At 39.1% G+C, this 17,646-nt stretch overlaps 1 protein-coding gene across 1 annotated transcript in view; it reads left to right on the top strand.

The window, feature by feature from the left end:
* Positions 1 to 17,646, top strand: part of DOCK4 (dedicator of cytokinesis 4) — a 282,165-nt gene that overhangs the window by 149,033 nt on the left and 115,486 nt on the right. The window contains 2 exon segments of the mRNA XM_007469745.1: positions 161 to 331; positions 11,174 to 11,366. Of these exon segments, the coding sequence (XP_007469807.1) occupies positions 161 to 331; positions 11,174 to 11,366 (364 nt within the window).

Below are 17,646 nucleotides of genomic sequence, written 5' to 3'. Positions count from 1 at the left end.
TCCCTACGAGTAAATACTGTTCAAAAATCTCACAGGGCCTTAGTATTTAAGTCAATATTTTAAAAGTCTAATGTTGTGCTATGGTTTTTGTGCTGTGTCATTGTCAAATAAATACCTTTGGTTTCCTTTGAAACTAATGTTTTAAAACTTTTGTTTTAAGGCCCAAGAATATATTTTTAAGTATATCGTTCAGTCTCGAAGGCTGTTTTCCCTCGCCACCGGCGGACAGAATGAGGAAGAATTTCGCCGCTGCATTCAGGAGCTCCTCATGTCAGTCCGTTTTTTTCTTTCACAAGAAAGCAAAGGGTCTGGAGCATTATCTCAATCACAGGTAATTTTTTTTCATCTCTGCTGAATAGAGGAAAAATGAGTCCAATTTATTTATTTTTACACAACCGTGTAAGTGAATATTTTCTCCATCAGCAATCTGTAGCTCCAGCTTATATTTGTAGCTTAACTGAGACTTTTAAAAAGTCCCTCAGCTTCCGAACGCCAGCAGAGCAGAAGTTAGGTTGTCTTTCCTCGGACTGTTCTCGCTCTGAATGGAGAGCCTGTTGGTTTGCACCAGCCTCCATTCCAGTTTCTAGAACACATACTGATAGAGACACCCTGACACCGTCAGCCAAGGAGAAGGAATTTCGCTCTAGCCAATCTGCTGCAGTTGTTTTCCCCAGGCCTTGTGCTGCTGCTTTTTTTAGTTCCCCGACCAGGGATGGAACCCGAGCCCTGGCAGTGAGAGCGCCGAGTCCTAACCACTGGACCACCAGAGAACTCCCTTGTGCTGCATTTTAATCTGTGGACTTGAGGCTCATTATATTGGTCTCAGCTAAATTGCGTGTTGTTTTGTCTTATTTAACTTGACGCTAATCATCCTGGGACTGATCTTCTATGACCAGTGCTGAGCGGTTGCTGCCAAATTCTATGACCAGGAGTAGCTCCCCATATTTTGTTTAAGAACGGGATCTGTACACTTTCCAAATAGCGTGGCCTTGAACATGTGCCGAGAGATAATTCTGAATATCTTTCTCTACACTTTCTTAATCCTTCTTGTACATGTTTAATTCTAATAACTTGGTTTAATAACTTGTCAGATGGAGAAGCAACCTCTTTACTACCATTCCCTGAAGACTTGAGGCTTACAATCACTGAGAGTTGGGATACAAAATGGGAGATTAGGAGGCAAAACTAGATCCCTAAGAGTATTGTTGTAATTCGGTGTCATTTGACATTTGGAAGGCGTTATATATAATGGCAAAACACTAGAAATGTACCAACCCACCCCCAATAATAGAGCCATGTTTTTCTGACTGTTTGGGGGCTATTCTTGTTACTTTCTTCTTTGCAGAGGTGGACTCATCTTCCATCTGGTGAAGGATACAGGCTCTTTTAATGTCATTCTGGCTTCTCTTGTCAACCGTACAATCACTACACATTAGGAAACTTGCCAGAAGCCTCAGTGTCAAGTTGCCCACTAACCAGACCCTACTTATCAGCCGTTGATATTTGAAAAGGATACTGTAACAGGTTAACATATATCCCTTTAGATGAAAGTTCTCAGAAGTTCACTACTTTTACAAAAGCTATTGAAAAGTTGAGTTTTCATTTTGAGTTTTTCTGAAACAAAACAAAACAAAACAAGCCTTTATCAGTTACAGGGATAAAACTTACTTAATCCATAACTGAAAAATACTCTCTTACTCTTAAGAGTAACTTTAAGTCATGGTTTCTTAATGAGATGCCTTTGTAGGGACTCAAGAGATTTTTCTCTTCTTTAAAGTTGGAGAAATATTCTTTTACCTTAGTTGTGTTTCCACCGAACCCTAGCAGTCACCCTGAGATGATTTCGGCTGCTGAGGTACAACCACAATATAGAGCAGCCTCCATTTCTTTGTTTAACATACTGAACTCCAACTGCTCTTGATTCTCTAAGTTCTACCCCTCCATCAAGATAGTAAAACAACTTTAGCACCTTCAAAGGATCATACTTGATTCTTCTTTTTTGGCCCTTAGCTTTTTATCAAGAGATGATATATAAAATGTGTAATAGTTTCTAAATATCTTCATAAACTCTACTGAAGTCGTTCTCTATTATTTTATGCAGTATCCTATACTTGTAAATTTTGAAGTGATAATTTTATTTAGTTTAATGCTAAGAGAAAATTTATACAGAATAATGAAGCGGTTAGTTTTCTTCATTAAGCAATGAGGACTTTGTTCCTTTATGTTTTGGGAGAATGCTAAACACCTCTTCCCATTCCAAGTCCCCCTTTGACCCCACACTTTCTTAGCTCTCTCTTCCAAGAAGGAAGGTGTCACTAATCTGATTGATCCAGCAGTTAGGTTTCTGTTGCTGCGTAACAAATGACCACCGTGGCTTTAGATAACACCCATTTATAAGCTCAAGTTCTGTAGGTTGGAAGGCTTGGTCAGATCTTGGTCCTATAGCCAAAATCAAGGTGTTGGCTTTGATGGCTTATCTGGAGGCTCTGGGGAGGAATTCACTTTCTAGATCTTTCAGGCTTTTGACAGGCATCAGTTTCCTTGTGAGTGAGATTCCCATTTCCATGCTAGCTGTCAGCCAGGGGTGGGAGGAGGATCTGGGTGCTCTCAGCTCCTAGAGGCCACTTGCATTCCTTGGTGTGTGGCCCCTCCATCCTCGAAGCCAGGCACAGTTTTTCAAATCCTTCTCATGCTTCAAATCTCTGAGTTCCCCCACCACGAGCCAGAGAAAACCTCTGCATGGGAACAGCATCAAGGGACAAAGGTTATGGAGATCATCTTAGAACTCTGCCTACCATGTGCAGAGCCAAGGTTATCCACTGGTCCTTAAAGATTCTTGCCTGGAAGACAAAAACCCAGTATCCTTGCTCCATTTTGCATTTTTTCCATGTGAGCTACAACTCAGAGCAAATTCCATCTCCTGGAGGTAGAATAGCCATCCCACCAATCCTTCAGGTTGGATCAATGGATGGCTGCTCTATAGATCTGGCCATCCTGGTACTAGGAGGTTCATTTAGTACTCCTGGCCTAAGCCCAGCCTGTTAATGACTCTGTACTTAGGAGCCCTGCCCTGGGCAGGACTGAAGGCTAAGTCAGCTATATACAGTGGATCTTGGTTTCCCATTCCAAGGACAGGTCTGTACCTTGGAAACCCCAAGAAAAGAGGAATGGCAGAAGGAGTTGAGGCCCAAGACCCTGCCCCAAATTCCTATTAATTATCTTTCTCTATTTGCCTTGGCTACCAAGAAGGTCAAAACAAAATCATGTTTTTATTTTTATTTTCAGTAAAAATCTTTAGCTTAGATAGCTATTACAACTGTCTTTCTGCCCTCATCACAACGACCTTGTTCCTTTATCCTTTTTAATAATTGTATCTTACACTGCAAGCACATTCAAATACCTTTTTGAAATAAAGAGGTATAAATAAAGAATTGATGGATAAATTAAGGGATTCCTGAGGAAAGTCAACTTAGGTGACTTCAGTGACCAGAAAGCTGGGCTCATTTTATTTTAATTTTTTTACATTTCATCTGTATGACTCAGCTCTTTGCAGAGTGAAATGAAGGCTATATAAATATAGTCTTTACCAGGGAATATCAGGTTATTAATTTTAAGTACATTCCAGAAAATCTATAATTTTTAAGAGTCAAGGGGAAAACATGGCTGTTGACCCAAGCACCTTAAGCATTCTGATGGTTCTGGCATCAAAAACAGGTCTTGGCTCTTCTACAATGTCTGCTGCTGCTATACAGGTAAATATCAAACTCCATGAATTTGAATTTGATTCTGTGTTTGAATCATCAGCACTTGTAGACTTGACCTACCTTCCCCTGGGGTCAGATCTCAATGGTAAACCCACCAGCCCTTGAATCTCATATTACAAAATGTGCCTCTTCCTTCACCAGGTGTTTGAGGCTGATCGACTTTTCCTTCCACTGCTCTCCTTTTGTGGAATTTTAAAAGGCTGAGTTTGTTTCGATGTACAATCCTAGCCCAGTTTTTATTTATTTTTTTAAAATTTTTATTTATATTTGTTTTCAGAGACTTAATCATTGCTTTATTTGACTATTCTGAATTCCTGGTACATCACAAATGCAATGAATTTGTTTAAAAATTGATTATTCAATATTTTTTAAATATTTATGATATAAAGTGGGATTAAGTGTATTTTATTTTGTTTTCTTTATTTATCTTTTTAACATCTTTATTGGAGTATAATTGCTTTACATTGTTGTGTGAGTTGCTGCTATATAATAAAGTAAATCAGCTATATGTATGCATATAGCCCCATATCCCCTCCCTCTTTCATCTCCCTCCCACCCTCCCTATCCCACCCCTCTAGGTGGTCACAAAGCACCAAGCTGATTTACCTGTGCTATGCGGCTGCTTCCCATTAGCTATCTATTTTACATTTGGTAGTGTATATATGTCCATGCCGCTCTCTCACTTCGTCCCAGCTTACCGTTCCCTCTCCCCGTGTCCACAAGTCCATTCTCTACGTCTGCATCTTTATTGCTGTCCTGCCCCTAGGTTCTTCAGAACCAATTTTTTTCTTTTAGATTCCATATATATGTGTTAGCATACGGTATTGGTTTTTCTCTTCCTAACTTACTTCACTCTATGACAGACTCTAGGTCCATCCACCTCACTACAAATAACTCAATTTCATTTCTTTTAATGGCTGAGTAATATTCCATTGTATATATGTGCCACATCCTCTTTATCCATTCATCTGTCGATGGACACTTAGGTTGCTTCCATGTTCTGGCTATTGTAAATAGTGCTGAAATGAACATTGGGGTACATGACTCTTTTTGAATTATGGTTTTCTCAGGGTATATGCCCAGTAGTGGGATTGCTGGGTCATATGGTAGTTCTATTTTTAGTTCTTTAAGGAACCTCCATACTGTTCTCCATAGTGGCTGTATCAATTTACATTACCACCAACAGAGCAAGAGGGTTCCCTTTTCTCCACACCCTCTCCAGCATTTGTTGTTGGTACATTTTTTGATGGTGGCCATTCTGACTGGTGTAAGGTGATACCTCATTTTAGTTTTGATTTCCATTTCTCTAATGATTAGTGATGTTGAGCATGCTTTCACGTGTTTGTTGGCAATCTGTATATCTTCTTTGGAGAAATGTCTGTTTAGGTCTTCTGCCCATTTTTGGATTGGCTTGTTTGTTTTTTTGATATTGAGCTGCATGAGCTGCTAGTATATTTTGGAGATTAATCCTTTGTCAGCTGCTTCGTTTGCAAATATTTTCTCCCATTCTGAGGGTGGTCTTTTCGTCTTCTTTATGATTTCCATTGCTGTGCAAAAGCTTTTAAATTTCATTAGGTCCTATTTGTTTATTTTTGTTTTTATTTCCATTTCTCTAGGAGGTGGGTCAAAAGGGATCTTGCTGTGATTGATGTCAGAGAGTGTTCTGCCTATATTTTCCTCTAAGAATTTTATATATAGTGTCTGACCTTACATTTAGGTCTTTAATCCATTTTGAGTTTATTATTGTGTATGGTGTTAGGGAGTGTTCTAATTTCATTCTTTTACATGTAGCTGTCCAGTTTTCCCAACACCACTTATTGAAGAGGCTGTCTTTTCTCCATTGTATATTCTTGCCTCCTTTATCAAAGATAAGGTGACCATATGTGTGTGGGTTTATCTCTGGTCTTTCTATCCTGTTCCATTGATCTATATTGCTGTTTTTGTGCAAGTACTATATGTCTTGATTACTGTAGCTTTGTAGTATAGTCTGAAGTCAGGGAGCTTGATTCCTCCAGCTCCGTTTTTCTTTCTCAAGATCGCTTTGGCTCTTTGGTGTCTTTTGTGTTTCCATACAAATTGTGAAGTTTTTTGTTCTAGTTCTGTGAAAAATGCCATTGGTAGTTTGACAGGATTACTTTGAATCTGTAGATTGCTTTGGGTCATATAGTCATTTTCACAGTGTTGATTCCTCCTATCCAAGAACATGGTATATCTCTCCATCTGTTTGTATCATCTTTAATTTCTTTCATCAGTGTCTTTTGCATACAGGTCTTCTGTCTCCTTAGGTAGGTTTATTCCTAGGTATTTTATTCTTTTTGTTGCAGTGGTAAATGGGAGTGTTTCCTTAATTTCTCTTTCAGATTTTTCATCATTAGCATATAGGAGTGCAAGAGATTGCTGTGCATTTATTTTGTATCCTGCTACTTTAACAAATTCATTGATTAGCTCTAGTAGTTTTCTGGTAGCGTCTTTAGGATTCTCTATGTATAGTATCGTGTCATCTGCAAACAGTGACAGTTTTACATCTTCTTTTCTGATTTGGATTCCTTTTATTTCTTTTCTTCTCTGATTGCTGTGGTTACGACTTCCAAAAGTATGTTGAATAGTAGTGGTGAGAGTCAGCAACCTTGTCTTGTTCCTGATCTTGGTGGAAATGCTTTCAGTTTTTCACCATTGAGAATGATGTTGGCTGTGGGTTTGTCATATATGGCCTTTATTTTGTTGAGATAAGTTACTTCCGTGCCTACATTCTGGAGAGTTTTTATCATACATGGGTATTGAATTCTGTCAAAAGCTTTTTCTGCATCTATTGAGATGATCATATGGTTTTTATCCTTCAATTTAAGAGGGTGTGTAACGTTGGTTGATTTGCGTATATTGAAGAGTCCTTGCATTCCTGGGATAAACTCCACTTGATCATGGTGTATGATCCTTTTAATGTGCTGTTGGATTCTGTTTGCTAGTATGTTGTTGAGGATTTTTGCATCTCTGTTCATCAATGATATTGGCCTGTAGTTTTCTTTTTTTGTGACATCTTTGTCTGGTTTTGGTATCAGGGTGATGGTGGCCTCATGGAATGAGTTTGGGAGTATTCCTCCCTCTGCTATATTTTGGAAGAGTTTGAGAGGGTAGGTTTTATCTCTTCTCTAAATGTTTGTTAGAATTCACCTGTGAATCCATCAAGTCCGGGGCTTTTGTTTGTTGGAAGATTTTCAGTTTCAGTTTCAGTGGTTGTGATTGGTCTGTTTATATTTTCTTTTTCTTCCTGGTTCAGTCTCAGAAGGTTGTGCTTTTCTAAGAATTTGTCCATTTCTTCCAGGTTGTCCATTTTATTGGCATATATTTGCGTTTTGTAATCTTTCATGATCCTTTGTATTTCTGCAGTTTCAGTTCTTAGTTCTGCTTTTTCATTTCTAATTCTGTTGATTTGAGCCTTCTCCCTTTTTTCTTCATGGGTCTGACTAATGGTTTAGCAATTTTGTTTATCAAAGAACCAGCTTTAATTTTGTTGATCTTTGCTATCGTTTCCTTCATTTCTTTTCCATTTATTTCTGATCTCATCTTTATGATGTCTTTCCTTCTGCTAACTTTGGGGTTTTTTGTTCTTCTTTCTCTAATTGCTTTAGGTGTAAGGTTATGTTGTTTATTTGAGATGTTTCTTGAGGTAGGACTGTATTACTATAAACTTCCCTCTTAGAACTGCTTTTGCTGCATCCCATATGTTTTGGGCTGTCGTGTTTTCATTGTCATTTGTTTCTAGGTATTTTTAAATTTCCTCTTTGATTTCTTCAGTGATCTCTTGGTTATTTAGTAGTGTATTGTTTAGCCTCCATGTGTTTGTTATCCTTTACAGATTTTTTTCCTGTAATTGATATCTCGTCTCATAGTATTGTGGTCAGAAAAGATACTTGATATGATTTCAATTTTCTTAAATTTACCGAGGCTTGATTTGTGACCCAAGCTATGATCTGTCCTGGAGAATGTTCCATGAACACTTGAGAAGAAAGTGTATTCTGTTGTTTTTGGATGGAATGTCCTATATATATCAATTAAATCCATCTTGTTTAATGTATCTTTTAAAGCTTGTGTTTCCTTCTTTATTTTCATTTTGGTTGATCTGTCCATTGGTGGAAGTGGGGTGTTAAAGTCCCATACTATTATTGTGTTACTTTCGATTTCCCATTTTATGACTGTTAGCATTTGCCTCATGTATTGAGGTGCTCCTATGTTGGGTACATAAATATTTACAATTGTTATATCTTTTTCTTGGATTGATTCTATTTTAAAGTCTATTTTGTCTGATATGAGAATTGCTACACCAGCTTTCCTTCGATTTCCATTTGCTCGGAATATCTTTTTCCATCCCCTCACTTTCAGTCTGTGTGTGTCCCTAGGACTGAAGTGGGTCTCTTGTAGACAGCATATGTACAGGTCTTGTTTTTGTATCCTTTCAGCCAGTAGATGTCTTTTGGTTGGAGCATTTAATCCACTTACATTTAATGCAATTATCAATATGTATGTTCCTATTACCATTTTGGTAATTGTTTTGGGTTTGTTATTATAGGTCTTTTCCTTCTCTTGTGTTTCCTGCCTAGAGAAGTTCCTTTAACATTTGTGGTAAAGCTGGTTTGGTGGTGCTGAATTCTCTTAGGTTTTGCTTGTCTGTAAAGATTTTGATTTCTCTGTCCAATCTGAATGAGATCCTTGCTGGGTAGAGTAATCTTGGTTGTAGATTTTTCCCTTTCATCACTTTAAATATGCCCTGCCACTTCCTTCTGGCATGCAGAGTTTCTGCTGAAAGATCAGCTGTTAACTTTATGGGGATACCCTTGTATGTTATTTGTTGTTTTTTCTTGCTGCTTTCAATATTTTTTCTTTGTATTTAATTTTTGATAGTTTTTTTTTTTTTTGCGGTACGTGGTTTTTTTTGCGGTACGCGGGCCTCTCACTGTTGTGGCCTCTCCCGTCGCGGAGCACAGTCTCCGGATGCGCAGGCTCAACGGCCATGGCTCACGGACCCAGCCGCTCCGCGGCATGTGGGATCTTCCCGGACCGGGGCACGAACCCGCGTCCCCTGCATCGGCAGGCGGACTCTCAACCACTGCGCCACCAGGGAAGCCCAATTTTTGATAGTTTTATTAGTATGTGTCTTGGCGTGTTTCTCTTTGGATTTATCCTGTATGGGACTCTGCACTTCCTGGACTTGATTGACTATTTCCTTTCCCGTATTAGGGAAGTTTTCAACTATAATCTCTTCAAATATTTTCTCAGTCCCTTTCTTTTTCTCTTCTTCTTGTGGGACCCCTATAATTCGAATGTTGGTGCATTTAATGTTGTCCCAGAGGTCTCTGAGACTGTCCTCAATTCTTCTCATTCTTTTTCTGTATTCTGCTCTGTGGTAGTTATTCCCATTATTTAATTTTCCAGGTCACTTATCCATTCTTCTGCCTCAATTTTTCTGCTATTGATTCCTTCTAGAGAATTTTTAATTTCATTTCTTTTGTTGTTTATCACTGTTTGTTTGATGTTTAGTTCTTCTGGGTCCTTGTTAAACGTTTCTTGTATTTTCTCCATTCTATTTCCAAGATTCTGGATCATCTTTACTATCATTACTCTGAATTCTTTTTCAGGTAGACTGCCTATTTCCTCTTCATTTGTTTGGTCTGGTGTGTTTTTACCTTGCTCCTTCATCTGCTGTGTGTTTCTCTGTCTTCTCATTTTGCTTAACTTACTGTGTTTGGGGTCTCCTTTTCGCAGGTTGCAGGTTCATATTTCCCGTTGTTTTTGGTGTCTGCCCTCAGTGGATAAGGTTGGTTCAATGGGTTGTGTAGGCTTCCTGGTGTAAGGGACTGGTGCCTGTGTTCTGGTGGATGATGCTGGGTCTTGTCTCTCTGGTGGGTAGGACAGCGTTTGGTGATGTGTTTTGGGGTGTCTGTGAACTTATTATGTTTTTAGGCAGCCTCTCTGCTAATGGCTGGGGTTGCGTTCCTGTCTTGCTAATTGTTTGGCATGGGCTGTCCAGCAGTGGAGCTTGCTGGTTGTTGAGTGGAGCTGGGTCTTAGCGTTGAGACAGACATCTCTAGGAGAGCTTTTGCCGATTGATATTATGTGGGGCTGGGAGATCTCTGGTGGTCCAATGTCCTGAACTTGGCTCTTCCACCTCAGAGGCTCAGGCCTGACACCCAGCCTGAGCACCAAGACGCTGTCAGCCACACAGCCAGGTACGTGGGGAGTTTCTTGCCTTTTGGGAAGCCTGAGGTCTTCTGCCAGCATTCAGTAGGTGTTCTTTAGGAGATGTTCCACATGTAAGTGTATTTTTCATGTGTTTGTGGGGAGGAAAGTGGTCTCCTTGTCTTACTCCTCTGCCATCTGGAAGGTCCTCTCCTAGCCCAGTTTTTAAAGTATGCCCCTCAGGGTTTGATGTTAGCATCTTTTTTTTTCCCCCCTTATAATATAATTATCTGGCTTCCCTGGTGGCGCAGTGGTTGGGGGTCTGCCTGCCGATGCAGGGGACACGGGTTTGTGCCCCAGTCCGGGAAGATCCCACATGCCGTGGAGCGGCTGGGCCTGTGAGCCATGGCCACTGAGCCTGCGCATCCGTAGCCTGTGCTCCGCAACGGGAGAGGACACAGCAGTGAGAGGCCTGTGTACCGCAAAAAACAACAACAACAACAACAACAACAACAACAACAAATATATATATATAAATAAAATTATCAGGTTTCTTTACTTATATAAAGAATACAGACAGTTCTGGGTTTTCAGTATATCTTGAAGAAACCTAAGGGGTTGTTCTAATGATGTTGTTTTGCAGGTGATGAAACTGAAACCTACGGGGTTAAAAGATTTATCCAAGGTCACAGAGTTTATCAGAAGCCAAACTAGTCCTACATTATAATATAGGTCTTCTGATGCCTTCTGATGTCCTATATTTTTTTCTTTAATCATAAATTAAGTGCTTTAGAGAATTAATGTGTTTGGCTTCTTAAAAGTAAATGAGATTTAAATGAGCACTTCAAAAAGCTTCTCCAAAAAGAATGAAACATAAATAATTACAATCCAGGTCTTAGTTGAGCATTCTTTCCATTTGATCATGCTGCATTCTGCTGATTCTCTGGGTATTATGTCCATCATCTTGGTAATGTCAGTAGTTTTACAGAATTTCCCAGTTTTTACTATGTTGTACCTTTGCATATTTTGAAAAATTGCTCTGTTTTGGTACACTTTTTCTTTTTTTTCTAAATTTTGCCTTTTAACCTTTTTAGTCTTTTTAGTTTCAGTACCAGAAACATTTTACATTCATTTTTCTACCATTCAAAAATATTTGTCACGATCTTAAACTCACTGACATTTTATAGCTGATTTCTCAGGTCGTATCTGGGAGTTGATTTAAATTTCATCTCTTTAAGGCTGTGTTTCTGAGCTCCTTCCCAGCTGTGTACTCGGAGCTGTTGAAGCTCTTTGATGTCCGGGAAGTGGCCAACTTGGTACAGGACACCTTGGGCAGTCTGCCGACCATCGTGCACGTGGATGACGCCCTGCAAGCTGTTAAACTGCAGTGCATCGGCAAAACCGTGGAAAGCCAGCTGTATACAAACCCAGGTAAGGTGCTGGGTCTCTTGGATGAAACAGTGTCTCTAGAAAGCCATTATTTACATTTTGTCGTTATAGGTCAGCAGAAGCAATTAAAAAAGGAAACTAAAAACTACTTTCTCAAAAGCATTGTTTATTTGGATGGTAGAATTAAATAGTCAGATACAAAAGTATGGCTCTTCAAACTTTATTTCTCGAAAGAATGAAAACTCTAATGATTAAATTATTAATTCTAATCATAACAAGTTATAGTATAGGGCATGCTTTTTTTCCTTGCTCTAGATTTTTTTTTAACATTCAAAAAAATTTAACATTTTTCTTTCAGAGATGCTTACAGGGACCTGCTATGATCTTTGTTTATTTGTCTCTTTTGTCCTTAAAAGTTTTCCATCAATTTGTGTTCTGAAACTGGATGAAAGTTTCAGTGTATTGTCATTTTTTATTTTATCCTAATAGCAAGTGACTACTAAATTGATTCTGTCATAATACCTATTATTAAATCCCAGTGCCTCTTGTTTTCTTCTGTTTTTTTTTCTGAAGAAAATAATAAAATACCAGTCTCATTTTAAAGTTTAAGAAGTTTCTGTCATTATCACTGAATCAAAAACTTTTAGAAATTCTTCTGATAATTATGTTTTCACAGGAATGCAGATATGTGTGTATAGTGCAGTATTTTTGAAATGGTGTTTAAAATATATTTAATAAACCTTTTTTTACATTATTTTATTGTAAAACATTTTAAACATACAAAGAAGAATAGAGCATAATATGAGTAAATCTCAGCAATATCAGATATTTGCTCTAGGTCTTTTAAGAGATTTGTCATTATAGAAATATTCAGGCCCTCTTGTATATATTCGCTTCCTTCATAGAAGTTTCCACTATCAGAGATTCCATTTCTATTTTCTATGCCTTTATTCTGTAGCTATAAAAACATATTTTTTTAACCTCTTAAAAATATTTTCATCTTTTAGTCTTCATATGATGACATTAAGTTGAATGTCATTAAATAGAGTGCTTCTTTTTGACTAATATTACACTTCTGTATTTATCCATGCTGCTAGATATAGCTGTAGTTCTTTTTTACTCCTGTATAGTATTCCGTTGAGTATATATATATATATATATATATATATAAAATGGTTAATTTATTTTTTCTCCTGTTGATAGACTGTTAGTATGTTTCTGATTTTTTTCTCTGAAATAAACAATGCTTGAATCAACATGAAAGAAAGTTCAACCTTCTGATTTATCCACATAAAAACACATCTCATCCTGGAAAAGAGATGTTTCTCATGGTAGTTTTCAAACTGTATCCCTGAGAGCCCTAGAGGTTCTGCTTCAGTGGTTAGGGCTTCCTCCAGGGTTAAGAAAAGGTGGTGTGAAGTGGAAGGTCTAGACCAGGCATCCCAATTTGACTAGACTTTCAATTTTTTTTTTACCAAACTGAGAAGAGTTCATTCCCCTCTCAGAAGAATAGATGATTTTTACCATATTTCTCCCTCACAGGCCAGATAATTCTTTGTTAGGTTAAAATCTGACACCAAAAGAGCAACACAGGTAATGAAAAGTGTTTTCAAATATAAGGAAATTATTTGGGGGGATTGTGTTCATTATTTGCCCCTGGGAGATGTGTTCTCTCTGTGGGCTCAGTTTCTTATTGATTACTGTTGCTCAGGACGTGTTAGAGAAATCAGAACTTAGGAGAAACAAAAAGTAGCTGCTACAAGCCGGAAGAAAAGATACCAGCTCTCTGTGGGAGGTGATGAGATTATTTACTGGGGCCAGGATAGAGGGACTCTAGAGACCAAGGATGTGTGGACCCTGGAGGGTCTGTGCTTGTGATCTGGAGGAGAGGCTCAGAGCCAGTGCTGGGATTTAGTGAAGGTGACACTGGTGTGGAGGAGGAAGGGGAGGTGGGGGAACCTGCCTCTCATGATATGTGGGACAGTCACCATGGAGGATAATTATGGGGAAGCATAAACTTTTGGGAAGCAAAGCAGCTCCCGATCAATGGAACACTTAGAAGCATGCGCAGATGCTAGTAAGAGGGTCGACTTCTGTCAGTGCCCCAGGAAGATAGAATTAGCTTGCTGTTTAGTGACTCACTACTGAGGAAAATAGACTGTCATCATGTATAAATGGCAGGGCGCATCTGGAAGGAGGCCATCTTCATGGAGAAAACAGCAGGCATTTCTGAGAGCCTTCCAAGGCTCAAACTACCCTCTATTTAAATCACATGGGACCCAGCAATAGTGTTAGCAAACCTAGAAAGTACTTCTAGTGACTCTGTAAGTCAGAAACTGTGGACTTGGGGGATAGATGGAGCACATCTGTGTTGTCTGGTTGAAAGATGAGATACTGGAGGCAAAGATGTGCAATGCAAATCATTGGCTCCATAGACCGTGTCAAAGAACCGGGTAGGAGGTCTTGGCTGGTGGTTAAGAGGAGAGTGTGAACCCTACAAGGGCCATGGCAAATCTCACAAAAATAAGCAGATTCTGTCTAATTGGAAGAAGAAAGGGACAATATAAAACTGTAACTAAGGGCATTGTGTGGATGCAGAGAACCATAGTAAGAGAGGCTCTGGTAGAGAACAGCAGGTAAAGGGGTTACGTCTAATACATTTGAGCTGTACTTAAAAAAAAAAAAAAAGTACACACACTTCTTAAAACAAGGAAAAGAGTTTTTATAAAGGGAGTTTGGAATTTGGTTGCCCCAGTTTTGTCTTATTTCCCCCAAAATACCTATAACCAAATGACAGAGAATGGGTAAATATTACCTAGGAAGCATAACCAAAAAAAAAGAATAGCATCACCAAAATATGGTGAAATCAGACTTGTGTTTTACATATAGTTTTGGCCTCTTAGTTTCCGATTGATGCTACAACAACTACCACAAACTTAGTGGATTAATGTAACTGCAATTTCTTATGTTACATGTCTGTAGGGCAGAAGTCCAAAATGCTTCTCACTGGGCTAAAATCAGGGTGTCAACAGAGTGACGTTCCTTTGTATAGTGTCTAGAGGACAATTCGTTTTCTTGCCTTTTACAGCTTCTAGAGGCCACCTGCATTCCTTGGTTTGTGGCCCCCTCCTTCATCATTAAAGCCAGCAGCATAGCGTCTTCACATCTCCCTCTGACTCTGTCTAGCTGCTTTCACTTGTAAGGACCCCTGTGTTTACATGGTGCCCACCTGGATAATCTCCCTATCTCTACATCCTTAATTTAATAATTTCTGCAAAATCTCTTTCATCTAACATTCTTTTCACATAACATATTCACAGGTTCTGAGAATTAAGATGTAGATATCTTTGGGGGGCAACAGTTTATTCTGCCTACTACATATGGGTAAAACAAATAGTTCAGAAGCAGTGTGATGGCGTAGAAGGTCAAAAACACTCAGAAGTCTATGAATTTTATTTCCTTATTGAAAGTAAAATAAATGGAACATGAAGTGCTGCAGTCATGTAAGTACACACGTCTTGGCCAGATGGAAGTTACAAATGACACTTTTCGGATTAAAATTATAAATCTGAACAGGGCAAAATAAAGTAGGGGTAAGTATGTTACAGGGTATCAATTGGCTATGTATTCAGCTGAAGACAAAGTACTTAATTCTGGACTGCCGTAATGACAGTTCCATTTCTCAGAGCATTGTGTACGGCAAAGATAATTGCTACTCTGAGCTGAATTCTGGTTAGCAAAGATGAACTGGTTAGTGATAGAGAAGTGAGAAGAATCTGAGAAAGTGACCTCATTTTCTGGGGGTTCATATTAGCTAGAAAGGAATGTGGAGCACAATTGGCCCACTCTTTAAGAAAATAAATTTCCAAACATTTTGGAGAACAAGACTGTAGATGTTACAAGCCCCTAGGAGAGAGAGAAAGTTCTGAAAGTTGGCTTTGTACTAGAATCCTATATTAGGGTTCTGCAGAGAAGCAGACCCAGTAGTGTATGTTTGTGTGCGTGTGTGTATGTGTGTGTAAGGAGATTTATTATAAGGCATTGCCCCATGTGCTTATGGAGGCTGAGAATTTCCAAGGTCTGCAGTTGGCAAGCTGGAGACTCAAGAAAGCAGATGGTGTCGTTCTAGTCTGAGTCCCAAGGCCTGAAAACCAGGAGAGGTGATTGTATAAATTCCAGTCTAAATCTGAAAGCAGGAGAAGATGGACTTCTTAGCTGAATGACAGGCAGAGAGAGTAAACCCTCCCTTACTCTACTTTTTCTTGTATGCAGGGCTTCAACGGATTAGATGAGGCCCACCCACATTGGGGAGGACAATCTGCTTTACTTTGTCTACCAAATCACATGTTATTCTCATCCAGAAACACTCACACAGACACACCCAAGATAATGTTTAACCAAATATCTGGGCTCCCATGGCACAGTCAAATTGACATATAAAAGTAACCATCACAAATCCCAAGGAGAAAAAAAGTGGAGGAGACACACAAAGGAAGCAGCATGGCTGCAGAATACCTCTAGTTGAGCTTAGATTAGAAATTAATACATACAGAATACAAGGTCAGCACCACAGAAGGGAATGAAAAAAGCGATAGGAAGGTTCAAGCCATCTTGAGTTAAGGGCCAAGGGGCAGCCTCAGGGCTGGAGGCATTCCACAGCCAGGCAGGACTGAGTCAACCCCTTTGAGCTGCACCCTCAAGGTGAGAGTCTAGGGCATCTGGCCAGACCTGAAAGACTTAGCTCAGATTTGGAATTTAAGCAGGTTGTTATTTGATGTTTAAATCATGTGGGGTCCAGTCAGACGTACTTAAGGTATAAAAGTTGAACAACTGATTTTTCCCTTTTTCCCCACAATTCTATTCTTCCTGTTTTTTGAAGGCCAGGAAAAGGTCTCAATGATGTTGGAAAAGACAGCTTTAGCAATGGCAAAAAAGAGTAGATTTGAAGTATAGAGGTTGGGGCAGGGAAGTGTGGAGAGCAGGAGCAGAGGGATGGTTTGAGCAATGGGGGTGAGAGGGCAGGTGCTGAGTCTTCTCAGACAGCAAGGTCAGACTCTGGGGGACCGTGGTTTTGCATCAGATTTGCACTGGGCTCCATTGCTTGTCGCTTGAATTGTTCAGCAGAGGTCTGTAGTCATTGCTGAGCTATTTGCTTGCTAAGAAAAAGTCATATACATTTCTGCTTTGGGATAATTGAGCAGTTTATCAGGCAAACCTCAGCGCAGATAATAGAGGTGAGCATAAGTGCACTGAGTGTGTAATGATGAGAAACATGACAGTGCTACTTTCTTTTCCTACAAAATAAAGAATCAGATTTCTTAGGGTAGGGATTTCTTAAGAAAGCATCCAAAAGTCATTTTTTTTCCTTTTCACCAGAAACTCCTCGGTCCCTGTTAGCTCTTTTGTGGATTTGATACAAGGCTGCAATGAAAGTAAAGGAGAGAGGGAGGAAGGTGGACTGTTAGACTATTTTTACAGTTTATTCTGGGAATGAATGCCTCCACCTCCCCATTCCGCCTCCCATTTTAGGCCATAATATAAAGGAAGGATGTGTGATGGTTTATCTATTAATTTGACAACTTTAAGAAGGAAATATTACTACAGTTGACGGGTGCCTGGTAGCTTTTATTTCTTAGAACTATAGTTAAAGCATAGTTGAGTATTGACTTCTCTGGCACTGCAAGTGATTAAATTTCTTTCAATTTTGAAAATGCCATTTGCTTAAAGCTTTTCTATTAGCCAGAGCTTGCACTGTAGTAGATGCACCTTATAAAGATGAGCAGAGTTGCATGAATAAGGGCTGCTCTTTTTCCCTAGAAGTAGAATGATAATGCAGGACTGCATTTACACTGCAAGAAGTGTAAAGACCTTAGCTTTTTTAATGTAGATTTCATGTTGGTTAGCCAATATAAAAATAGTTTTGTTTTGTTTTGTTTTTTTTGAAAAATCCCCTGAGACCTCAAGAAAGCCTTTATTAAAATATCCTTAGTGTTTTGCCCCCACTAGTCTCAATTCCTTCATCCACTCTCTGCTCACTGCCCTTATCTGTGTTCCCCCAGGTCCCCTTGCTCAAAGTGGAAAAACTTAGGAGCGAAGGCCTTTCTGGGTGGCCTCCACCATCAGGGAGCTCTGAAAGCACTTGCTGAGAGTTTCATAGTTTTCATAGTTGTTCAATCTCTATTCTTGGCTTTTATTAAAGATTTGCACACATAAAATTTTTAAGGTGTATATATTAGTTAAAACCATGTTAAAGTGCAGGTTCTTAAAGAAGTACTTAGAAAGGGGCTTCTTTGGAAAAGAATTTCCACATCTTTCCCTAGAA

This window comes from Lipotes vexillifer, unplaced genomic scaffold (assembly GCF_000442215.2).
Source record: "Lipotes vexillifer unplaced genomic scaffold, Lipotes_vexillifer_v1.1 scaffold597, whole genome shotgun sequence".
Classification (NCBI taxonomy): Eukaryota; Metazoa; Chordata; class Mammalia; order Artiodactyla; family Lipotidae; genus Lipotes; species Lipotes vexillifer.
Note: the sequence above shows the minus strand (reverse complement) of the source record. Positions and strands in the feature narration are given on the sequence as shown.